Source organism: Petromyzon marinus, chromosome 20 (assembly GCF_048934315.1).
Source record: "Petromyzon marinus isolate PM22_M1 ecotype Great Lakes invasive population chromosome 20, UKy_Petmar_22M1.pri1.0, whole genome shotgun sequence".
In the NCBI taxonomy this organism is placed as follows: domain Eukaryota; kingdom Metazoa; phylum Chordata; class Hyperoartia; order Petromyzontiformes; family Petromyzontidae; genus Petromyzon; species Petromyzon marinus.
In genome coordinates, this window is record NC_133686.1 from 6,689,237 (window position 1) to 6,715,227 (window position 25,991).

A 25,991-nucleotide genomic window follows, 5' to 3' on the forward strand; every position below is an offset into this window, starting at 1 on the left:
TATCATAGTAGATTGGTGCCAGAAAGAGATGTGGCACTACTTGAGTGGAAACAAGTGACGAAATGTGCAGTGGACACTTCTGGGCTATCTGTCCATACGTTTTTTGGGTTGGATCGTGTAAATATATAAATGTGTCATTAAACCCACCACCACCACCTCCCGACACAGCCAATTAGTAAGGTTTGTCACGTGAACAGAACATGACTCTTCGTTACTAGTACAGCAGAGACTGGTGTGTTGGAGAGCAAAGCCAAAACATTTATAATCCGAGCACTGTTCTTTGTTTCCGGTTGCATTGCATTATAGTAATATAATACATATTTTACAATTTACCGACCTAAAGCCTCACAGAGTCTCATTGGCATTTTCATGAGGATCCTGCAATTGAACTGTTTGGCCAAGTCCATGAAATGACTGTGTATTGTGGAAGTGAACGAGAGTACCCAGAGAAAACTCGCACGTACGAGGGCATATTACGCTCAAAATTCCACACGGATAGATTTAAGAATCCATTGCTGAACCTCCATCTGCTGACCACCTTGTTGCTCCAAGCCTACAACACCGAGTGGCATGGGTTTTTGTGCCTGTACTCGGTAAATTTGATTTTAACAAAGATACCTGTTTTGTGTTGGCACAAAGTAGAATGTGTAAGACACATTAGGTAAGTAATCCTGCTGTCCAGGTCATTGCCGTGTTGAAGACGGTACAGCAAGTAGGATATTGTGGCGTATGAGTGCTTTCTTACACAGTATGTGTAGGTTTTCTCCAGACGCTCCTTGTCCTCTCCTTCCAAAAGCATAACTAGTAAAAAAAAGAGTCTACTGATAAAGGAATCTGTCAATTATTTTGCAGCAGCATCGGGCTCATGTGACCACCTCGTGTTCCTGGCTGCTGTACAAATCTTGGGGTATTAATGCTCAACAATAAGAACATAACACAGCGAGTGGCAGCTCTAGGGGGAGACGGGAAGTCTTGTATGGCCCTCGGGTACCGCAATTTAATCACTCGTATGTGTGCGCGAGTCTATCATTACCCCCCCCCCCTACCGTGCCAACTGTGATCCTCTTATTGGTTCTTTCGGCAAAGTCACGTAGAAGGGAAATAATAAAATAATAAAAATAAACCATAATAAAATTCTCACGGCGTTTCGGCCACAACACAAGTAGCCTTCCTCAGGTGAAGGCTATTTTGTTATTTCCCTTCTACGTGGTGACTTTACCGAAAGAACCAAGAAGATGAATCCCTGCAGTCACGAAAGCTTTAAATCGAAACTGTGGTCTTGTGGCGATTTGAGCCAAGAATAGGCCATTGTGAGTCTGCTCCATGCCCCAGATCACAAATTTAGAACACGAGCCACCATTGCAATATGATGTAAACACTGTGTGCCACCCTTTGTGAGTCTCATTTTTTTTTTACAAGTTTCTCTTTCACGCTGCCTCGTAACAGAAACAAAGATGGTGGAATACATTACAACGATTTGTAAAGATGGGACCCCCCCAAAACGCTCCGATGTCAATAAAGTTACGTGAATCCGGTCGCACACACACCAACTAAGACACTCGCCCTTCCCAAACGTTGCTTCAAGATAAATTGTGGATAAAAAGGTGTGTGCTTATAATCCGGAGAATACGATGAAAGGCAGATGTTTAGTGCGATGGCCCCATGTCGGAGCATAACGAGGCCGGCAGGCAGACGGATGCAGCGACATAGAAGTGTGGATCACACTTATCCTGTGGCCCCCCCCCTGAGGAAAATTTTCTCCGTTTTAAGATGGGCATTATGGTTAGGGACACTAATAGTGTTGCTCCAAACATCACAATTGATTTTGATTGTCAGTATTCTATTAGCAGACATTTGGTAGTGAACACATTTTGTAATGGCGAGTTTTCCTCGTGTCGTTCATCTATTTCTAGTCCTGTAATTTCACATTGTGTAACCTCAACAACTGGCAATGGATATAATGAATATGATGTGGTAAAAGACACTGATTCATATATGTAAGGAAGGAGTCTTTATTGTTTTTTTAAGAATTGCGGGTAATCATAAAATATGTGAATCCTGGAGAATTAAGTTACAAATGCTTTGTTTTTGTATTTTTCCACAACTTAATTCCGATTGTGCAATTGGTATCCATTTGAATCTCTCGCAGAGCTGTGCGACCCTTCTTGGTAGAGAACAGCCCACAGAAGTGGATATCACAGAGGTGTGCCTCTGATTCATTATCCCTTCAAGTGACTTCTGGTCTACACAGTGAAGGGCAGCACTTTCCCACCCACCCTGGCACAGACAATAATGTCCATCGTCTAACAGTAAAACTAATACTCTTTGGTTCTTTCGGTAAAGTCACGTAGGTATAAAATAAATCGCGACGTTTCGGGCACGACACAAGCGTCTGTCATCGCTTGTGTCGCGCCCGAAACGTCGTGCTTAATTTATTTATTTTATACCTACGTGACTTTACCGAACGAACCAAAGAGTGTGGATACCTGCAGTCACGAAATCTTCAAATCAAGTTAAACTAATACTTAATTCTCAGAGCATAAGTTTAGCCAACTTAAGTGCAGAACCGAAATTGAAGTTATACTTTTTTTTAAGCTTCTGGTAAATCTTTTTTGTTTTAGTTTGTTGTCCTAACTCCGCAACTTCCGATTTTACACAGCTACTTGTGGTGAGAAATAAGTTGAACAGACATAACACTGACAATGCTGTTGCACCACAGGTGACGGCTGCCTGGATTTAAACCTGGGATGTCGGTGGTGCCAGTTCTCTACCCCTTTTGACCTCTGGGCCACCTCGGTGATAAATGCCCACAGTCAGCGTCGCAACTTTGATCTGTTTACGCATTGACTCGCACAGTTGTGGGGTTGGAACCATCCATCCCTTGGAAGCTGTTTCCTCGGCATTGATTGCAGTATTGTACAAACTTAACCTCGCGCAATCACTAATCCTTTTGAAAAGTTTGTGATGGAATTTTTGTTTTGTTTTAAAGGTTAGATCATTTGTTTACCATGGTCATCATTGCAGGGAGTGTTGATAGATTAATGGTCACAGTCCATGGGACGGTGGGGGGGTTATGTCTGTCTACACAGTAACAGATTTGTTAGTGTATTTCATCAGGCTTTATTTTAGGAGCACTGGGTGGTGTAGCAGCTGTGCGCCCAAAATGAGGGTGTACTTGGTGTGGAATATTACAAATGGCATTGCCTACACTGAACAGTTCTCTAAAGTATAAACAATAGTAAACAGTATTGTCATATTCTTGGTTCTTTCGGTAAAGTCACGTTGAAGGGAAACAACGTGACTTTACCGAAAGAACCAAGAATATGAATCACTGCAGTCACGAAAGCTTTAAATCAAAATTTTACAGTATTGTCAAATACTCAGAAAACGTGCACTGAGTCGCAAGACTCGATGCTAATTATAATAAGACTTTACAATAATAAGTGCGATTTTATAGGGTGTGCAGCAAGTCGAAAGTCTCTGCCAGGTTCATAATTCGGGAATATTTGGCAAATTCCTTGAGTACTTGTTAATGCACCAGAGAGCTATAATGCCCAGAGCAGACCCAAGCATTTTCGTGGAGATATTACATCTCTGCTGCACAGTTTACCAGTCTTGCTGTAAAGCCTCCAACATCAACTTTTCTTCCTTATTTATAGGGGCACGTGAGCTGGCATGAAAATCCGTGGCATAGTATGTATGTTGAACTTTTTTTATCACCGTACTTAGCCAACCGTCCTAATCGGAGGTGCAGGGGAAAGCACAACAAACAAAACAGTGGCTTTCTAATATCGGAAGGAAGAGCGTTCCATACAGTTGCAGAAATGCATCTGAAAGCACGCGATGTAGTGACCGTCTTTGTTCGATGGCGAGCTAAAACCGTTGCGAGGATGGCCGGATTTCACACGATGGCTTATGCTCCTTGACGAGATCAGCAAGGTGTAGCTATCGAGTGTACAGGCGGTGCAACTGCAACAGGTTGCAGGGGCACTGCCATTGCACAGATGTAGTGTTTTATGTCTTGCACCAGGGCCCATCCCGGCCACGATATTAGCGTGTAATGACACAATTTGCATTGGAATGAAAACGTTTGAATCCCCATCTCGTAGTGAAGTTCAGCAGTGATTTTTCTCAGGGTCCTCCGGGTTTTTCCTTGCTGTGAGACTCACGTGCGGATGGCTGGGTACGTGGTTAGACGGATGTGTAGGTGGGGGCTAGGAGATGTTAACTACCTCGCTTTTACCCACCCCCTCGTGTGCCGTGCCGGCTTTCATAGGTGCCTGTAAATGTCTAGCTTTTTGTGTGGAACCTTTATATGCCCTGCTTCGCATCAGTGTGACAAGCACAAGTGGCCCGAGGTTATCAATCTGTGGCTGAATTTAACACTTAGGCTTTCGCGACCAATATTATTCATCATAAATACTTTTTTGGGTTAGATAGCGTAAATATAAATGTGTTGTTACCCCACCACCACCAATCCTGGAAGAATCGCAGGATGAAGCTGGTTGTAATTATCAGTGAAACATGAAACTCAAATTGTAAATGTTGTGGGTTTTCTCTCCAACACACCGGTGTGCTGAAGTAGTAACTGACTGGGACATTTTGTTTACGTAACTAACCTTACTAGTTGGCTGTGTCGGGTGGTGGGGGGTTAAGGACACGTATACGTTCATGCGATCTAACCGAAGACAAAAACTTTATTATGAATCGGAGGCTCGCACACCCAAACTTGGGCAGTCAAATACTATCATGGCCCTCTGATGGCATCTTGCTTTGTAACGCATTTGTTCGGCACAATGTCCGACGATTTGTTCCACGGTTCTTCCGGCAGCGTCTTCAGGAACTGTATGGAAGCGGCTTGCGTTCTCACTCGATTTGCACTGCTAGATGCTTCGTTTGGTTCCTTAAGAAGCTCCCCAGCGTGTGGAGCCAAACGTGGGACATCGTGCGGAGCTTACACGTGGGCACAACCCGAATAACGCGTGACAGTACAATAGCCTTGTTTGCCGATTGCTTTGTGTTGTAGGATCGGAACCATATAGGGCACAGGCTGGCCATTTCTGTATCTCCACCACACACACCCCCTCGAAACCCCTCTACATTCACATCGTGGCCACTTAAATCGGGCAGGAATTAAGCCCGGGAGACGTCCAAACATAATCCGTCAATGCTACAGCTTTGGTTGCTAAGGACACAGTCTCCCTTTCACTTTTATTTGTTTAGGTTTTTTTTCCCCCTCCCACAGGGGGATATTTAGCCACTGGTAGTGGCCCTGTGCTGATATAATGCAATGTCTAAGCGTGCCCGCGTCTCCCGGCTGTGCAAAAAGATGGAGCGACGCGCTCGGTTACGAGATTGCGGGGGAGAAGTAGTTGGGATGATTATTTTTAGTTGAGGCAATTAGGGCGAGTGGGCTACTGGTGGGAAAGAAGCTCCTGAGCTGTACTGAAGAAGAAGTTTACTCGGACGTATTGCCTCGTGTTGCAGGCACGAGCAGGAAAAGGAAAATAAAAATTTATTGGTGCCGAGTTTTTAAAACGAGCGGCTCCCAAATTGTCGTCCCCCACCCCCCATCCATCGCCCTGACCAGGGATTTGCACGAAAGCAAAATAGGGTTACACATCTGCAGTTGCGTGCAATGTATTGTGTGGCAAGTTACACGAGCATCCAGCAGTGCCGGGAAAAGCTAGCGCAGGGCCTGTAGTTATAAAGGGGTCCTAAATATAAAAACATTAAAATACGAATTTTTATACTTGGATAGTAAAGTAATTGTATTTTTTCATTTGCTATAAATGAAGATAATACGACAAATCGCTAACCTTAAACACCCAGTCGTTCATAAAAGTTGAAGGCGGTATAGTCCTATAGTAATAGAGCAAGTGCAAAATCACTGAACCGGAATTGATAGCTTGAAAGCATTTAGCGCGGGGCCCTTGAAAGTGCGGGACCCGTAGCTACTACACATGTAGCTACTTTTGCTCCTGGGATAATCCGGCACTGGCATCCAGGGAGATTGGTAATCGGGACGAGAATAATTTTGCACTTTCAGCACGTCATGATGGGGTTTTCTCATCGTTTACACATTCGGTTTATGGTCTGCATTAGCCAAATGTGGAAGTGAGAGGTCCGCGTAAATGGTTCACAGAAACAAGATTTGCAGCAGAGCACCGGTGACTACACAGTAGAGAACCCCTCCTAACGGCGGTTAATGGTTGCACGAAATCAGTCGTTAGTGATTTGGTCGTTAAGTGATTTGGTCGTTAGTGATTTGGTCGTTAAGTGATTTGGTCGTTAGTGATTTGGTCGTAAGTGATTTGGTCGTTAGTGATTTGGTCGTTAAGTGATTTGGTCGTTAGTGATTTGGTCGTTAGTGATTTGGTCGTTAGGTGATTTGGTCATTAAGTGATTTGGTCGTTAGTGATTTGGTCGTTAGTGATTTGGTCGTTAGTGATTTGGTCGTTAAATGATTTGGTCGTTAGTGATTTGGTCGTTAGTGATTTGGTCGTTAGTGATTTGGTCGTTAGTGATTTGGTCGTTAGTGATTTGGTCGTTAGTGATTTGGTCGTTAGTGATTTGGTCGTTAGTGATTTGGTCGTTAGTGATTTGGTCGTTAAATGATTTGGTCGTTAGTGATTTGGTCGTTAAATGATTTGGTCGTTAAGTGATTTGATCGTTAAGTGATTTGGTCGTTAAGTGATTTGGTCGTTAAGCGAGTATAGGAAATAAACGTTAAAGGCTATTAGTTCGTTCCGATAGCATCACAAGTTACCGTTTTTCACGAAAATAACGTACTTTATATAATTTCAACAATGACTAGTTATACATAAAGATACTAACAATATTATAAACACATGCTATTAAAAGAAACATGGTTGAACAATGGATTAATCAATGTTTACTGTACCTACAACAGCGCGTCGTTAACAGGGGAATGGTCGGTAAGCGAACACTTTGGGCCCTATGGGGCCCGTCGTTAAGTGATTAGTCAGTTTAACACGTAGGCTTTCGCGACCAATATCATCCATAATAGAGTTTTTTTGGTTAGATCGCGCAAATATATAATGTGTCGTTAAACCCACCATCAGGCGACAGCCAAATCTGGCTGTCGCCTGATGAAGCTTGTTGTAATTACTGGCAAAACGTCGTACTTAAGATTGTAAATGTTGTGGCTTGGCTCTCCAACACGCCGGTGTGCTGTACTAGTAACGAATTGGCCACGTTCTGTTTACGTGACAACCCTTACTAGTTGGCCGTGTCGGGTGGCGGCGGGTTTAACAACACATTTATATATTTACGCGATCTAACCCAAAAACCTCGATTATTGAAGCAATTAGTCGTTAACAATGGTGGTCGTTAAGGAGGGGGACTTCTGTATTGGATTGATTGCTAATTTTGATGAAAACCGTTCTACAGTTGTCTCTCTCACTGCTGTTGCCTTGTCAGTAACATTTGCTTTTGGTGACCTTTACCGAGAGGTCACCATAAGCAGTGCTTCGGGTTCCTCCGATGGTTTTGTCACGGTGCGCAAAGTGTGTGTGTGTGTTTTCACGCGTTTGGTGTGTCATATAATACACGACAATACAGACCTGGGGGGTAGGCGAGGTCCGAGGTTGTAATTTGAGAAACGTTGCCGTTACATAAACTGTGTTCTTAAGCGGTAGACGTTTTAAAATGTGATTTGGAATGAGAAAGGACGAATACTGTTTTAATAATTCTTGAAAGCATTTCCACGTGAAAATATAGCGTGGCGTTTCAGTCGTAGCCTGGTGGAGTTGGTGACCACAACAAGTTGGCAACACCGGACTTTTAATGAACAGCGACCAGAGTAAAATTCCTGGCCACAGCGAGCAGCATTGGCGAGCGATATCTGAAAGCGGTTCTTGCTCCCTTTTTACCACCTCTTCACCAACCCATACTGTGACAATCCCCGTGACTGACCGACACGGCACGGAAAGGTCTTCATCTAGAGGTGGACATTATTTTGTATTTGAAACTAGGACGCATGTCTAATGGGGGAAGGTACATGCATCGGGCGGTTCACCGGGTAGTTCTCGAGCGAAGCCTGTCTTGTGATAACACTCCGAGTGTCAAAACCGGTCCAGAATTTGCCTTTGTTGAACCAATGTTGCTTGCAATTGTGCACTTCTAGAAAGCTGTCTGGATAATGGAATGTCAAAAAAGAAACGTGTTTTTTTGTTTTTGTTTTATAGGGAGGGACTGGATTATGCTAAATGAGGTGAAATTGTCTGCACATTAGTTTTGTTGTTGTTATTTAATTTATCGTTTCGGTCACTTGGCAGCAATACTAGACGCAGGCAGCAGCAGCAGCTTCCTACACTAGGCTCGGGATGTTTATTATTGACGACATTTTTTTTTCTTACGAACTCCACGATGTATTATTACCAGTTTGGCCCAGGGGGGAATGAGCACTCTTCAACCTGCACGGCAACGTACGACCCCAGTGCAGCTTCATGTTCCGAAAGAGAGACAACGCGGTACATTCGCATGGAAGCAACTGCCGGGCGATTATTCGCGTGCACCATTTGGTTGTCGTGACGACCGGTTCACAATGGGGCCACCCTCGTCGAAAATTGCCACGGGGTATTGCTTGCTGCACACAGGTTGTGTGTTTTTTTAGCGGGTGGGCGAGGGAGTTGTTCATCTGTCCTGCAGTTCCTGATGTGACCCCCCACCCGCCCCCCTACGGATGCTGTGACCACGCCATGAGAATTATTGACCGATGCGCACTTGCTATAAACCCACGTCGCCATGACCGGGGCGAGCCCAGCGCCCGAGGGCACATGCCACCGGCTTGGTATCGATGGTTCAATTCCCAGTGAGTACATTTCCCTTTTCCCTAGTTGTGTTCGAGTTAATCGATTGCCATTGTCATGAGTTAAAAAGAAAATGTTACCAAACTGAGTGAGTGCTGGGCACCACTTTGTGTCAGGTTAACCCCTGAAGATGTCATAAAATTCATCTTCTTTGGTTCTTTCGGTAAAGTCACGTAGAATGAGAATAAAATAATAAATTGATAAAATAAAATAACACAATAATATTCTCACGACGTTTCGGCCACAACACAAGCGGCCTTCATCAGGTGAAGGGAGCGAGACTGTCTGGTAGGACAGCGCTGGAGTGAGAGAGCCACGTTCAGATCACGGCTTTTAAGCTGTGATCTGAACGTGATCTGAACGTGGCTCTCTCACTCCAGCGCTGTCCTACCAGACAGTCTCGCTCCCTTCACCTGATGAAGGCCGCTTGTGTTGTGGCCGAAACGTCGTGAGAATATTATTGTGTTATTTTATTTTATCAATTTATTATTTTATTCTCATTCTACGTGACTTTACCGAAAGAACCAAAGAAGATGAATCATTGTAGTCACGAAAGCTTTAAATCGAAAAATGTCATAAAATTACTTACGAAGGCACAATACAAGGTGCACACCTGTCATATGCCCTGCAAAAGAGTATTCGTCATGAGCAAAAAATAAATTTAAGTATTTATGAGCCGAGCTTGAATTAGCCAAATTAAACCCCAAGTTAAATGTATTTTTTCTGTTTTCACTCATGAAGATGCTGAGCGAGCAATGAACTCTCCCCACACTTTAATTAATCACAGGGAGTGGCTGAAGCCTGGGATCGAACCCAGGCACTTAGCGGTGCCGCCTCAGCGCTGTGACGCGGTATCAGCCTCTGAAACCACAGGGCCCACCTCAATTCCTGGCACATTTCTGTGTGAATTTATCAGAAATGCCTCATCTTATGTGACGCCTATCAAAGAGCCGAGTCAGATATTGCATCCTTGATAATGGAGAGGGATTACGGTGCGGAGGTAATGGCTGGATTCTGGCCACTTTGTTCCTGCCTGTGCCGGGCTTTCCTCCTGCTGCAATGCAAAATTAATCTGGGGGGGGGGGGGGCCGTGATGAAACCTGGTGTGCCTTGAAATTCTTGAGCAGCACAGGAATTCATCTGTGCATAATCCTCAGCGCGGGCTCATGCCGCCGTTTTGCCACGGCGATTACAGCGAAGAACATCCGTGATCTTCGCCCAAATAATTCGCTGTCCTTTAGACCCCAAAAAGAAATGCGCTTGTGGAATGGCACAATTTGTTTTCATTTAACTTGCCACGCTTCTGCGCTGCAGCCAGGTGTAGTGCCGGCGCTGGCGTGCGCGCTCTGCGAGCTGCCCACTTACTTCCGGTGACCCAAAATCACCTCGGTGGACTCTGCCTCAATTAGGCATCCAGTTGAGACGGAACTTCTGTCGGGTCCGCTCGGCCTTAAACGAGCACCCGGTGAGCCGCTCGCCCCATGGTGCCGTCATCTGGGATGACTGCCTATTGGGTGGCCCTCATAGGGCAGCATGATTATATGGCAGGTTTAACTGAAGCGGATGTGTTTTGCATGCGAGGTCGTTGCACGGTTGGCCCCTGGGGTCCGCGGTGCAACGGATGAAATGTGGCCTTGTACAATTTCCCCCCCCCCCCCCCCACCTCTTTGTCGACGGGCTCCTGAGACCGTCCGGTCTCAGGAGCGGTCTCGAGCATGCAAGCGGTGCAACTAGTGCAGTTGCACCGCTTGCATGCTCGACAGCTAAGCGGCTGTGTGGATTCATATGCATGTGCATGAAACGCCTATGCGTCGAAGAAGCATTTGCTTCCGACCCCGAACAGATGCTCACTCGTGCAAAATTTTGAGGATGCAGCGTCCGCGGATTTCCACCACCCGTGTTTAGGCGCTATCGGCGGTCACTCATAAGTAGAGGAGGAACGAGGAGATTATCGAAAAAAAGAGGTGGGTGGTGATGGGCCCAAGGTGGGGTGGGGGGGGGGAAGTCTCAAACAAGACTCCCTGCTGCGTACCCCCCCCCCCGTCACCCCCCCCCCACCCCTCCGTGACGCGACACATTGCTCGGTCGAATAGCCAGCACCGCGGGCAGTGTGTGGCGATGCAGGTGGGAGAGATGCTGCGCCAGCGGGTAGTGGGGTCTTGTCGCGGATAGGCATGGGTCAAGTGTGGGCTCACTACCGGCTCGGTAGTGTCCATGCCTTGGCCGTGGGTCCGATTTGAGGAGGAGACAGCACTATATGCTCTGCATATATCAGGTAATATTGGAAATATAATAATAATAATCTGATGATAGGAGGGTGGAGCAGCGGTAAGTGGCACTGCTTTATAAACCCGGTGACCTGAGTTCGATTCCCGGCCGCGTCTAACATCGGCGGCGAGTGATTTCTGAATCGATTTTGGGCCACCACGTCACCAACACCACACTCGAGCGGCGTGGTGAAGTATGGTCAAACAGGTCCCCCTATGACCGACATGGCGTGGTGTGGGAAAGCCTTTGTTCAGGAGCGGATTGACAACATTTCTGTAAATTATAATGTGATATTAATGTCATTAATTTATCTATAAAAGTATATGAAATGTATTTTCATCACGCGGTTCTTACATTACGATGTTTGACCAATTATAATGATGAGTGTTTTGTAATGATTTATAGGCGGAGACAATTTTGCATAGGAATTGTCTTCCTGCATCGACCACGTCTTGCGTGAAATGGGAATGTTGTATTGACTAGCGGTAAGAGTGCTGGCTTATGAGCCAGCTTAATCGGAGGTAACATTTGAATTTCTTGCCAACCGGTAATTTCTTTGAGGGATGAGCAAAGCGTTAACTCGATGTTGAAGACCCTGCTTATTCGTGAGAACAGGGTGGCATTTAAGCTGATATCAAATTAAAAAAAATTACCCGAGGTATTAAATTGTTAAAAGGAACCATTCATTTTTTTCTGTGCATGAGATCCATGAATATCAATTGACAATTAACCTGGTCAAGTGAGGATCATTAAATTGTCTCCACAAAGTGGACTCTCTCGCCTAAAAGAGACGCATCTCCAGCTAGTTTCTGGGTCACTCTTTTGACGTTTGAACTATTCGTAATGTAACAATTTGTGGTGGAGCTGTCAAATATTTAATCTGTCTCGTGTGTCTGTGCCATTGCCTGGTAAATTGCCACGGAAGACGGACTGGGCCAGGGCCGGTCTTTGAATTAAAGGCATAGCTAGTTTATGGATTGCATGCTGCGCTCAGTACGTAAAAGTACAGCCCTCTTGTCAATCCACTGCTGGATGAGGGCCTCCCCCACACCACGCTGTTTGATGTGGGGGTTATTTGACCATACTTTGCCATGCTGGTCAGTGGGGGTTTGGCGAAGGTGAGGGGCATAGATGTTGGGACATAGTAGAGTATAACAATGGGTTTTGCTACACTGCCCTCTGCCCACAACATAGCCCTGCAACCGCCTATAACACCTGTTGTATGCATAGCGGTCACCGATCCCCAAGTACTATCCAGGCTCATACAGTACCTGCTTGAGAGATCTGATGAGGTCTGGCGCATTCTGGGTAATTTTGGTTATAGGCTTTTAAGGAGTGCGGCATCTTGAGAGGCAATGTATGGCCATGAGCTCTTCCCACAATAAAAGGAAGCACGTGTTGTTTTTAGTATGCGTGTGGTTGTGTAGTGATTAGCGCACTACGCTATGAACCCAGCAACCCGACATAGATTACAGCTCACGACCAACATCGGTGACGAATATCTGAACCGGTTCTGGGCCTCCGCTATGTCGACTCGGACTCGAATAAGTACCTGGGGCAATGTGTAAAACATTGCCATGAGGGAGACAAAGGCGGCCGGACATGGCGCTGGCCACCACACCTCGTGTGCCATGTTGGCCTGCCATTCATAGGTGCTCGCTAACAATACTTACCACCAACAGTCTGCTAAGACTTATACAGGGGAGCTTTGTCTTTGTGTGGCGCAAACTGTAATCGTGTTACGCAACGGCCGCGAGACCAAACACGGCAGTGGATACCACGCCAATGGACCAACTCGTGCAGACAAACATTTCCCCGGATTGACCATGTCTCGTGCATCGTTGACTGGCGATGGTTCAACTCAAGGGTCTCTCGAGCTGGATCAGAAAGGCTCCGTTGGGGATACATTGTCTGGCGAGACAAAACTTTGTTGCTTTGTAAAAATCGCATTTGCGGATGTTCTACGATTGAATCGTGTTGATATCATCATCTATGGTATCTATTATGCTGGATGAAGGGGTTTCCATGCTGTCGCATTCGTGCGATGCCACAATACATCTCACTGTCTTGCACGTGAACGAATCTGATTGCTCCATCCATGTAACTTAAGCATGTCCGTGCCCTTTGGCTGCTATTCCATGACAAGTATTGGCCGTAAGCCATTTCCCGTTTGAGCGTTGAGTCCTGTCCAATCTGAATTGCTTTCTATTAATGATCGATGTTAATTCCACGATTTTAATGTGTGCCTCCCGTTCCATGCCTTTGCAATTCAAAAAGTGCATCTCGCCAGCCGTGACGCTGTTCTTTAACTTTTGATTCGAACCCGGCAACTCAGATGGTGACATCTGGGCACTCTTGCACCGCTCAGCAAAGACATGTAGGGGGACTGCTTTTGTCGGTGGTGAAGTCGCACAAGTAACAGACACATGTTTGTCGTGAACACTGCCTTGTAACATTATTTGTTTTTTTCCAGAAGCAGAAAACTACATACAGTTATAGGTGACTTTTTCCGCACTCGTGATGAAGCCAGGTTATAAGAGGTGTGCGTTTTATAATACTACTGCAATGGGCCTTTCTTTGGAGTGGAAGCGGTATTGGCAATTGCACTTTATGCACTTTACACACCAACATCTCAGAAATAAACGTGAGACAACGGTCAGCATGCTAGTTTTCTCGGTGCATCACGGTGTGCACCGTGTTCTCTCAACATACGTCAATCTTGTTAGTAGATGTTTTGGTTGGGTCACGTAGTGAATGATCGGGCTGTCCTTGTGTCGTTAAAACCCTCGGTCACCCGCCACGGCCAAAACAAATTAAATTGTCACGTGTACACGCGTTTAATGCGCCAATTACTGTTTCAGCTTTGCCACGTAAGTTGAAAAACGATTCTCACAGCCACGTTTGGCAATTCCGTACGCGACGTTTCGTTCGCCGCCACATCGAAATGTCATCGGGACAAGGCGCGGGATCGTCAGGGATGACCAATTGCTGAATTTGTTTGTTGGTGATTGTTTTTCAACTCGCGGGCGAGCTTCTTCTTCGTATGGCTGGGGAAGCAGTCATAGTTTTTACGTTGAAGTTGGCAATCGATGCAACGGCTTGAGGCGCGGTGGAGTGAATGAGCGAACGGCCGAGCTGAAACAATAAGTGTCGCGTCGTTAAACGCTTGTACACCACGTGCCGGTGTAATAATAAAAAAGGATTGGCCTTACCCTTTCCGGCAAGAATACAGGAGATGTAAAGATCTCCTGCAGAATAGATAAAGGTCTCATGTGAAGATGTTCAAACACCAAATAGACATCCATAATAGAAGAGGTTTTTTTGGGGGGTTATATAAAAGTGTCGTTAAAACCTGCCACCACCCGACACAGCCAACTTAGTAAGGGTTGTCACATAATTGGCTGTGTCACATGGTGGTAGATTTCAACGACACATTTATATATTTACGCGATCTAACCCAAAAAAACAATCCTTATTGATGATATTGGTCGCGAAAGCTTACTACGTGTTAAACTGACCATGTAGACACCCGTTGCAGGGCATGCAGTCTGCATTAAGCAAACATACGTCTAGTAAAACATACAAACACACATGCTTTGGTAATGTATGCATTGTCCACGAAACTAATTGGCCTACACCAGAGCTACGGCCTTCTTTTGTGGCCTTGTCTCACAGTGCTGGCCCAAAGAACGCCAAAAGATGAGCGGCACACAAAAAACAATGCAAATATGAAAGCATCAGTAGCTCATGGTGAGCAGTTATATCTATCTAATGCAGACTTGATACCAATTTGGTGTTTTGAACATCTTAACACCTGTATTCTTGCTGGAAAGGGTAGCGTCGTCTTTATCTTATCTTGATACTGGCAAAAAAATGGGTGCCATAGATACGCGTCAGCGTAATTTGTTTGGCTGTGGCCAAACACATCACCTAATTACTAGTCTTGCTACAAATGTGGCTTCGTTACGTTGGCACAACCCAAAGATCATCCGTGGTCCATAATGTTGGATGTACAAAACATTAGTGTTAAGAAAAGTCGATCTTTCCGTCTTCTCTCTCGGCTCTGAAGAAGGGTTATTGAGCGAAACATTAGCTTGTGATATATATTTACTCTTGTTCACTTTAACACCCATACCCCCCATGTGTACATGTGCTTGTACACAGGGACGTACATGGGGTTCTTTGACTATACTCTTAACCAGCAACGGTTACATAATTGTCACAGTGTAACACAAAGACAATCGTTTGTGTGGCCTTTATCAGGATTTTCCTGCGTGTGAAACAAAGCATCCGTTACTTGGGGGAATGCCGCGTTATATGCCGTTAAGTAATAAGACCTGGCACATGCAGGGACTTAGTTTCCGCTTCACATGGGGAAGGCTGCGTGGCACAATAACTCATTTATTTAAACTGCTTAGGTTAATTATACCGCAGCTCCTCGGGTGATAAATTGCCGTAATTTTTTTTCCTCACTGTAAAGCTAATTGTTAAATCCTTTGGTCGTTCTCTAAGTGCCAGTGGAACATTAAATATATATTTTTAAACTGCATTTGCACATGTGACTTGTACTACGACTATTCTACTGCGAAGTTATGCAACAGGCTATGGATGTTAATTCCAAAGAGGGTCGTCGACTCCTCATAAACATCATCATCCATCATTCATCACCATCATCACCCATCCTTCATCAGCCTGGCAATAGTGGCTATGCACGCCTCTACTCCAGCACTCTGGAGGTGGGGGTTGGTGGATCGCACAAACGTTGTTGAAACTCTTCCCGCGGGCGTTGAGGTTACCATACCCTGGCTCGCCAGAAGGCAGGCTGCCAAGTGTGGACTCCCGACTGTTCCATCGTAGTTGCCGTGTGTGCGGTTTTCATGCGTGTGGCTTGGTGTTTCTGTGTGCGTGTGGTGTAGATTTCTGTGTGATTTGATGTACGTGTTCATTGGGTTACGTGTCTGTGATTCAGTGTGTGTGTGTTTGTTTGACCAGCTCCGCTTTGACAGCAGAGGTCTCACTCTGAAACGGTCGAGCGACATTATATTTTCATCGGCTGCGCGATGCTGTGGAAGCTACCTGGTCTGTCGCTCCGCACGAAGCTTCGGGTCTTCTCTGCCACAGTCATGCCCTCCCTTATCTATGCTTGTGAAACATGGACTCCTCTAATGGAACATCTGCGCCAGTTAGAAACATTCAGGCTGGCATGCCTACAATCCATCCTGGGTTTAATCAGGCTGGATTGTGTGAGGAGCTCACAGATCCTTGGAAGATCTGGACACATTCTCATCAGTGAGCTTCGCCGGCAGGCAATGCTGCATTGGCTGGATCATGTAGCCCGCATGCCCAGCCACCGCATGCCCAAGCAGCTTCTATTTGGCCGCATAGAGGGGGCTAAACGGGCACGACACGGGCTAGAGAAGAGATGGACTGATGCGGTACGGGAGGATGTGGTGCTGAGTGGATTTGCCGATGACTGGTACCAGCGGTGTCAAGATCGGCCTCTGGAGGAGGCTCGTGAAGGACTCTGCTGGGCAGTTGGAGGTAGTCGCCCTCCAGTAACAACGGAGGGTAGAGGAGCGATGCTCACAACAACGAACGGAGCACCAGGCGGCTAAATAAAGCAAATTGGCACAGTGGGGGGTACAGCTGGTGCATCTACTGGTCATCTCAGTCAGCCAACCCATGGCACTTGAGTCTGTCCCGAGACCTCCTGTCAGCGAGCCTTCGACACTTCACGTGGCTTCAAAGTGCACCTGGCCTGGCACAGGCCAGGTGCACTTTGAAGTGGCGAATGGCAAATATTGGTATGAGTGTGTTGTGGGTCTGTAACACTTCATCATAAATTCGGTGAATTGGCAGCATTTTGAGACCTTTATCTATTCTAATGTAATTCCTTATATAATGTCATTTGTACAGTTTTCTTCATACTGTTAGCCAACCTTACGATTAGCATGTCATTATCACGATTAAATAGCGGTAATTTATAGTCCATTTTCAATCCGCTGCTGGATGGTGAACACCTTCCCAAAGTGTCGTTTCTTTGCCTGTGCTTCACCGCGCTGTTCAGTGTCAAGTCGGGTTGACAGGTTCATAGTGTGCTGGGCTAACCGCGTCTGCATGTGCCGTATACGCACATTTCCATTGCCTCTCTCGGAACGATGCCGTGCATTCATTGTGAGCATCAGATTTGGTTTTAATCAACAAGTCGGAGCCTCTTAACATGCATTTGGGTGTGCGCAAGGTCACGGAGGACCAATAATCGAGTGGTTATCGCGCTGCGCTACGAACCCGGCAACCCGATTTTGATTTCCTGCTCACGACCATTCGCAGTGACGGTGAATATTTGAACCGGTTCTGGGTGCCCCCTCCCCTAGGTCGACTTAGCCTTAAAACGAGAACCTGGTGCGGTGTGTAAAGATCAGCACTGGGGAGACAAAGGCGGCCGGGCGTGGTGCCGGCCATCCACCCCCCTCGTATGCCATGCCAGCTTCAAAAGTACTCGCTTCACAGCACTTGCCCCAACAGTGTGTTAAAGGCTATATGGTGGGGGGGATCTTTGTCCTTTGGTCATGGGTACATGTGATTTGGGGTGATTTGGGGTGAGTGGTGTTGTGGGTGTCTGTGTCTTTGTGTGCATGTGGTTTGGTTCGAGTGTTTGCGTGGTGTGTGTTTGGTCCATGTTGTGTTTTTGGAATGTGCGTGTGTTTTGTGTGTGCATGTGGGGAGCGGTAGTGTAGCGGTTAGCACGCTGCGCTACAAACCCGGCGACCCGAGTTCGATTCCCGCTCACGGCCGACACAAGTGACGATTTTCTGAATCTGTCCTGGGCCTCCCCCTCGTTCGACTCGGCCTTGAATGAGCACCTGGTGCGGTGTGTAAACATCGCCACTGGGGAGACAAAGGCGGTCGGGCGTGGTGCTGGCCACGCACCCCTCGTGTACCGTTCCAGCCTTCATAGGTGCTCGCTAACAGCACTTGCCCATTACAGTCTGTTACGGCTATACGAGGGATCTTTGTTTTTGTGTGCGCGTGTTTGTCGGTGTGTGTTCACGTGTACCTGTATTTCTGTGGCCCGTGTACGTGCGTACACTTTTGGCCACTCGTGCGTTAATTCGTGTGTGTGCGCGTCAATTGCTGCTGCTGCTGGTGTGCATGTGGGTTTTAGGTGCGGGTGTATGTGTGTGTGTTCTACTTGATCAAACTTGCGTGTGTGTTACGGTTTTTTTACGCGAATGCTGACGGTATATTTTGTGCGTGGGCATTTTTGTCATGTATTTCCACGCGTATCTCGGTAATAGCTCGAGTCTCTTAATGTGTGCGTGTGGTCTCTGTATGTGTGCAAATGCGGCCGTGGTTTCTCTTCGATGATAGCAAAGCTTTTGCCGGGTAAGAGCACTCGCATGACACGCCTGGCGGGTAGGGCTTCTATCTCTGACGAACACAAGCGCTCACGCACACGATGAAACACACACACGCGCAACAAACGCTTCTGCGCTTCCCAGTTTAAAATGCATCGGCGTTGCACACACACAACACACAGCTGACTCAGAGTCGCAGCGAGCTGTCCGTGTATAATGTCTCATTCCACACACAGCTGTCTCACAAGTCCGCCTCGTGTACTGCTCTCTAACTATAATAATATAATTGTATAAGTGTTCAGTGGCTCTGGCCACACCCTCGACTGAGACTTCTGCTGTGAGGTCAAGCGAGGAAGGGTGGGGGGGTAACCGTTCCTGTGCCACCGTCTCTGACCAGCGGCTCATCTCTTCCGGCCCCAGCCATGCCGCGCTCAGGTTTGGCATTTCATTTCTTCAAATCGTTACGGGGCACCGTTTTAAACCTGTGCGCACTGCTCTATGAATCTACCGTTTGTTTGTATATATTGAGCTAGAGTTTTTTTTTTTTAAACCGTGCATTTATGTATATACCCGATACCTTGAGCTGTCGTATTTATTCAATGGAGAGCAAACCGTTATCTGGCTTTGCCAGCTTTGGTATGATTTAGCGTCACACTCCACGGGAGGTGAATTCCTCGGTTCGCTGATGGATTGGGTTCGTATTTTAAGCGTTTTACCGTGAGGCTTGATGACATTTACAACTTGAGGCTGGGGCTGCCTGGCCCATTACTGAAAAATCAACCTTTGAATTAATTCATGTCGCCAAATGAAAAATGTTTTAGGTCTCATTTATCTTGTTATCAGCACCGACTTGAACAATAATGCATTGCTCATTGACCACCTAGCCAGCGGGGGGGGGGGGGGGCAGTTGGTTGGTAGAGATATTAACCATTTACACCGCTGGTGTGCAGATGTTCGGACCTTTGTCAGTCGACTGTCAGATGAAGGCCTTCTAAGAATAAGCAAGCCCCGTGTGGGTCCGGCCATGGTGCTTGCTTGACCAAACTTTAAACTGGTCATTGTGGGTTGGTGAAGTTCATTGGGGGGTGGAGGGGGAAGGGTGCAGCAGCAGTTCAGATGTCACTCACCACTCATGTTAGCCATGGTTGGCAAATTAACTTCGGTGGCGAGTTCATCGTGCATTGTGCTTCTAAGCTACCACGTCACAACCAGACTCATTTATTTTTGTGTTAAATCGAAGCTTTCTAGCTCGTTCTAGAACATGAACGTCAATCCGTCACGGTCATATACATGCTGCTCTTATATATAACTATAGATGTCCAGTAGTGATTTAGTGATTCTATAATTTGTTTAAAAAAAATTACATCCGCAAAAAATGTAATGGGTACATTTTGCGAAGTATTTAACGTCCGTTTTTTTTCTTTTGTAATATAAGATTGCATGCTTAGATAATGCGTACTGTGTCATTTCTCATTCCGGGTTTCATATTCACTTAGTTTTTTGAACGAGCGTCAGTAGTCTGCGTAAATCTTAAGCTCACAAAAAAATGCATAAATTAGCATCTGTAACAATCAATGATATTTTTGTGTTCATTTTTTGTAATTGTACTTAATGGTTTCACGCCTATGACCAAATCACCTGGAATTTGACCTGTCTCATCAGATCTCGGACACTAAGCAGGGTTGAGCCTGGTCAGAGCTTGGATGGGTGGCCACTGTGTGTAGTGTACAGCTGTTGTGTAGGCATTGTGCACATTAGGGGGGGAAGTGCAGCAAAACCATCTGCCCTGTTGACAAGTGCGATGAAGTATGGTCAAATATCCCTCGCAGGCATGCAGGGCAAGGGGAGGATGCTGTCGTCCAGCAATGGATTGACAAAAACGGGCTGTACATAGAATGGTTTCCACATTACCTCTCTGAAGCCACTAGCAGCTCGTTCGGGAGCATAAACCATCATCACGCGAACTTCGGTCATTCTCGCAGCGGCTTTTGGCTAGCCATCGAACAAAGACGGTCACCGCATCGCGCGCTTTCAGATGCGCTTCTGCTGCCGTTTGGAACGCTCTTCCGATATTAGGAAGCCACTGGAGCTATGCCCTTTTATATCTAGATTGAAAACTAATTTCTTGAACTGTTTTTAGTGTTTAGTTGTCTTTCCCCTGCACCTCCGATAAGTACGGTTGACTATGTACGGTGGGAAATATGTTCAACACATGCGTACAGTGGCCGCTATATTCACCAGTTTGTTAAAAAAAAACAACGACAATGTACCCACTTCGAGTCTGGTCCCACATGGTTCTATACGTCGTGTCCGACTGCTTATGGTGTGCGTCTGATGGTTTGTGAAATACAAATCTGTGTCCAAACAAACGTTGTTCGTCTCTCGATGGTTCTAAGGCAGCGGTGGAAATTCCACATCCACATGCTGGCACCAGTTTATTCTTAGGACAAACCACTTGACTTCTCTCAATATAGAGCGGTCTCAAGGGGGGGTCAACGCTGATTACGTGTCCACTCTGAAGAGACATGGCGGCGATGGGACCAAGTTGACCCTGACTAGGAGTCGAACTCGCAGGCCTCGCGATCTGGAGCCATTCCGGCAAATACGATCTATCCTGGCTCGTGGTAAAAGAGCATGGTCCGACCGTCTGTAGATTGCTTGCTCAGGAAGTTTGACTCAATATTATACAGTTTAGTAGATATATAGTATTTGTATTTATGTATAGTAGGCCTATACTCTGTATGGATTAGTTATTAACAGCTCTCCAATCCAATTAACTTAGCAGATGATTGCAAGCGACGTGTTGGTCTCGCCCTTGTGGCAGTTATCACTGGACCTCGTGCATCGGATTATACGTTGACAGGATGCTATCCACTACTTAATGTCAATTTCGGTACGGTATTGTCATCACCATTATTGTGATAGTAGAATAACAAATTATTAATAATGATCCTTCTGCGGGTATTAACATCTATCAACAATTACATAGCTGAATATCATTTGCCCAAAATAGATGTTTTTTGGGTTAGATCGTGTAATATAAATGTGTCGTTAAAGCCGCCACCACCCAACACAGCCAATTAGTAAGGTTTGTGACGTAAACAAAACATGCCAATTCATTACTAATACAGCGTACCGGTGTGTTGGAGAGTAAACCCACAACATTGTAAATTTACTTGAAAAACCTTACTTATTGGCTGTCAGTTGGTGGTAGGTTTAACAACACATTTGTATTTAAGCGATCTCACGCAAAAAAAAAACTTCTGGATAATATTGGTCGCGAAAGCCTACATGTTAAAGAATAATTTGGATGTATAAGTTCTCAGTGCCATGCATTTAAAGGAATGAGGAATCAATATTGAGCAACCGGGGAGAGGAAAGGCAAAAGAGACAAGATCGAGAATTAGAGAGAGAGGCCTTGTTAAACAGGCTGTGGGGTCTTCAGCTAGGAATAAAAAAAGTATCCTTTGACTCTGAAGTCCTGACCGCCAAGGACAGGGAATTCCAGATCGTAGGTGCCGTGCAGACAAAAAGTCCGGTATTCACCCCAAGTTCCAATCCTGGAGCGTGGTCACGCCGAGTAGGGCACCATCGGAAGATCTCAGATCTCAGTGGAGTGTGTGGCTGGATAGTGGAGTGTGCGGCTGAAATCAAATCGTGGATGTGTGGTGGAGCAAGCCCAATGAACACAAGTAGGAGAATCTTAAAATCTACCCTGGTTTGAACTGGAAGCCACAATGCAGGGACGTTGACCACAGGTGAGCTATATTAAAACGCATCTGACATCATCTCCCAGTAATTTATGGTCTTAAAATATACAGAGCATGAGCCGAGCATCTAAAATCTCAAATACTACACGGCCGATGGTCAAATTCCGAAATGTGTTGTCTTGCGCGTTTTGGGCAGCAACATTCGCCTAAACAACTGTGTGTGTGTAAACTTGGACTTAAAGCTTTCGTGACTGCAGGATTTCATATTCTTTGGGTCTTTCGGTAAAGCCACGTAGATAGAAAAATAACTAAAGTGATAACAATATCACGACGTTTCGATCGCAACAGAAGCAATCGTCATCAGGTGAAAAATATATCGGGAGGGCTGCTGAGGCAGGACAAATATATTTCCTGGCTCAGCAGCTCTCCCGCTATATCATTTTATTAATTTTATTATTTTTCTATCTACGTGGCTTTACCGAAATACCCAAAGAATATGAACTGTGTGTCTCACGAATGTGTCATTAACTTAAAAAAAAACACAAAAATGCTGATGTGACTTGAGTTTGTTTATAAGAGATGCGGGGAAACGCACAGACACTTAAACAACTACAGTGCCTTTTTAAAATATGCATGCGGACACCAATCCAGGTGTGCGCATCTGAATACGAGCCAAGCCTGTGTCGCCCCCCGCGGCTAAAACGGGGCCCTTTGTGTTGCTGACGCTCATCGGCAACGCCATGACGGTGGGAAAGTCGGCAAACGACGGTGGCTTGTCATTGCGCTGTTAACGATGGACGTTGTCATTTCTTTTGAGTGTTCATCCGAGAACCCTTTTCGGCCCGGCAATATCCGGTAGTTCCATCGCGTGCACGAATATATATATTCGCGAGGCACTTAAAAAGGCAAAAAAAAACCCCTCTCTTTCATTCGAGTGTCTTATACTTCACATGTAGCTGGTGATAGGAATTGCAAAAGAGTTATTAGGCAGATGTGAGCCGTCACATTTTTTGACTGAGCGCTCGAGGTTTTAACCTGGTCTCTTCTGCACACTGCACGCCAACGGATTGAAACACGATGTTGATGGTAACATTAGGCAAAGTTGCTTGGCATTTTAAGTAAGCTGTCGGCTGCATTGTGATTAGTTGCATCACATACCATGTGATTGATACCATTTAACAGAGGAATTGGACATTGACCTGGGAGAAACCCAACTTACCTATTATATGTTGAAAGCGATGGATGCAGTTGCATAGTGCATATGATCCGATTTACAGTACACGTTTTTCTCATCGTTGAAGTCTTCATTCAGCAGTAGATGGCACGTGACTATCGATGAGGTGCGCATCACAGACTGCGTTGGAGTATGGGTAGGAGTGAAACTGTGCGGGTGCATAATGCGAGTTAATTGTGTGATGAATATGATGTGTGGAAGAAGACTCCAATACATTCTGTTTCAACACTAAGGTTATGGAGGATTATGGCAAATGATGGAACTTGCCTCTAATCAGTGTGCACATGATGGGGTGACCGAGTAGTCTAAAACCGTTTCTAGTGGGTCGGCTTTCTTCAGTGCTGGGCCTGTTAGCATTGACACCACGGTTCAAATCCCATCGCAGCTGCCTAGTTAAGTTCTGTTCAAGTGGACAAGAGTTACACATGATGTAATCTAGCAATTTAAAGACCCTGCTCGTTTGGTGCTGCTTTCCAATTGAAGGCCCTAAAGCAGAAATTAAATGTTGAGGGCTTCCCGTTCCGATTGATCAACTTCTCTCGTGAGATGACAAGATCAATAGACAATAAATAGATTAGAGAAATGTAGACCAAGAAGTAGACGAGTGAGATGACAGAATGGATAAGCAGGTGACCTAGGATGATTGAGATTGATTTATTGTTTTTCGATGTGAATTCGTTGTTTTTGTGATATGTATATTAGCATGTGAATTCGTTGTTTTTGTGAATTTGAGGTGACATTTGGTTCACCCTCTGTCTTTTTCATGAATCTAGGACCCATGAGCTGCGTGGCCCTGGGCATTTGCTTAATTTTCTTACGTCTAACGCTGTCCCTACTCTTTCGGCATCTAATCAAGAAGAGTAGGTTCATCCAGGTGCTAATGTCAGCCCAATTCCACATATGTAAAAAAACAACTTCGGTTTACCAGGTTTACCCTGCAAAAAAAGTTATAAATTATTTGCGACACTGTAGTAAGAATAATAATTATCACAGGAATAATTAAACTTGCATTCACATTTTAATTATTCAGAGGATGAATTCTGTCGTGAGGCTGCTGTGCTAATTATAATAATGACTCGCTATTATTTAATGCATTACATATTTACACTTTGCTGCCGCTGCATACTGAGCAGTATAAGAAGCATTGTTTGTTTACTAAACAAAATAAAAACGCTTTCTGTACAGAAGAGCCCTAACGATGAATCGATTCAACGATAATATAAAATCTTAGGCTCGCGATGCTATAGCGTCAACTCGTGCGTGTAATATTCAGACATTTCCATTAAACACAAAATTAATGTGTAATAGGTTCTTGTGATTTTCAAATCCGACTCTTTCTGTAAATGGTGAACCATCCCTTACAGTCAAGCGCATCGTGTCGGCTGTAAACCGTAGAAATATCAACACGCAAAGGTGCGTTGCTTGTTTACAACAGGAAGGCACGGCTCCCAATCCATATGCATGGCAGTGACCACCACATCGCTCGTACAGTGATCTCAGCCTTGTCTCTAGCGCAGAAGGGAGCCGGCGATTGCGCCGTACCAACGGGCATTGTGGTTCCTGCAGCAACTGGTGGCCGCGACATGAATATCGCATTGTTTATTCATAATTTGACAAAAATAATAATTGGTCATGGAGTCGATAACCCAAATTGTGCTAATTTATCAGATTGTGATGCTGCATGCGCGCATGCAATTATGACCGTCCGGTGGCAATGAATCTTCGTCACGTTCGTTTGTTAGAGGCTGGAAGCTGCTCCCAACAAATCCTAATGTCAACATAGAACATTGATGTGCAGGCTTGCGCGTCGAGCACTTTGCTCAAGATGACGCTGAAGAGGTCATCGTGGCCATTGCTGTCATGGCCGTTGCACCTCGACCTCATCGCTCCCTCCCGATTTAAATCCCACGGATGTTGTGAAGTCCATCGCACGACCTTCGTGTTCTGCGCTTGCACTGCATTCACTGCCACCAACTGACTCGAGGGCTTCCCCCTTGTTCCACGGTGAATAAAGCCTTCGAGGACCGCCCGTACCGTCGCATCATCGCCCACCATCTGACTCGGGGGCCTTCCCATTGGTCGCCGACACCTGTGTGCCGCTCCAATGGCCGTCTCGGTTAACCTGCTCACCTCCATTCTGCCAATAAAAAATTGTGGCGCTTCCATCAACCGCTTCAGGACAGCGACCGCTCGCTGACGCGTGCACCTCCTGCACACGTGGGACATTAAAGATGACCCCTCCCCCCCGCCCCCCACAGTGCAGCGAACTGCGGCCACCCGAACCAAACAATGGACCACACCTCGAGCAACTGAATTGTAGGCCCGCTCTTCGGCAGATTGGACGTCATGATTTGTGCTCCTCACAAACTGAAACCTGGACGTTTAATTTGCACTTTCTTGCCATGTGCTCGAAGAAGATCTGTCCGAGTCGTGAAAACCTCCTTCCCTTCCTGGTTATGTCTACAGCGCTTTCTTTCCACGCCATGTGACATTGTTTCATCTCCAGCGAATATCAACGGGCAGACGTCCACTTCTCCTACGTGAATGGAAAAATTTAAGACACTGCGACTGTTGGGCCATGCAACCA

General features: G+C 45.8%; 2 protein-coding genes across 4 annotated transcripts in view; both read left to right on the plus strand.

The window, feature by feature from the left end:
• The window catches only part of LOC116944158 (uncharacterized), a 258,499-nt gene that overhangs the window by 147,331 nt on the left and 85,177 nt on the right, over positions 1-25,991 (plus strand). The gene's annotated exons all lie outside the window — the stretch shown is intronic.
• LOC116944157 (rho family-interacting cell polarization regulator 2-like) overlaps positions 1-25,991 on the plus strand; it is a 97,989-nt gene that overhangs the window by 23,405 nt on the left and 48,593 nt on the right. The window contains exon 1 of one of the 2 annotated variants that reach the window (XM_032957636.2): positions 18,269-18,895. The exons of the other annotated variant lie outside the window; for it this stretch is intronic. Coding sequence (XP_032813527.2) covers positions 18,883-18,895 — 13 coding nt within the window. The 5' untranslated portion in view covers positions 18,269-18,882. Of the gene's footprint in view, positions 1-18,268; positions 18,896-25,991 lie in introns of those variants that run through there. 2 annotated transcript variants of the gene reach the window in all.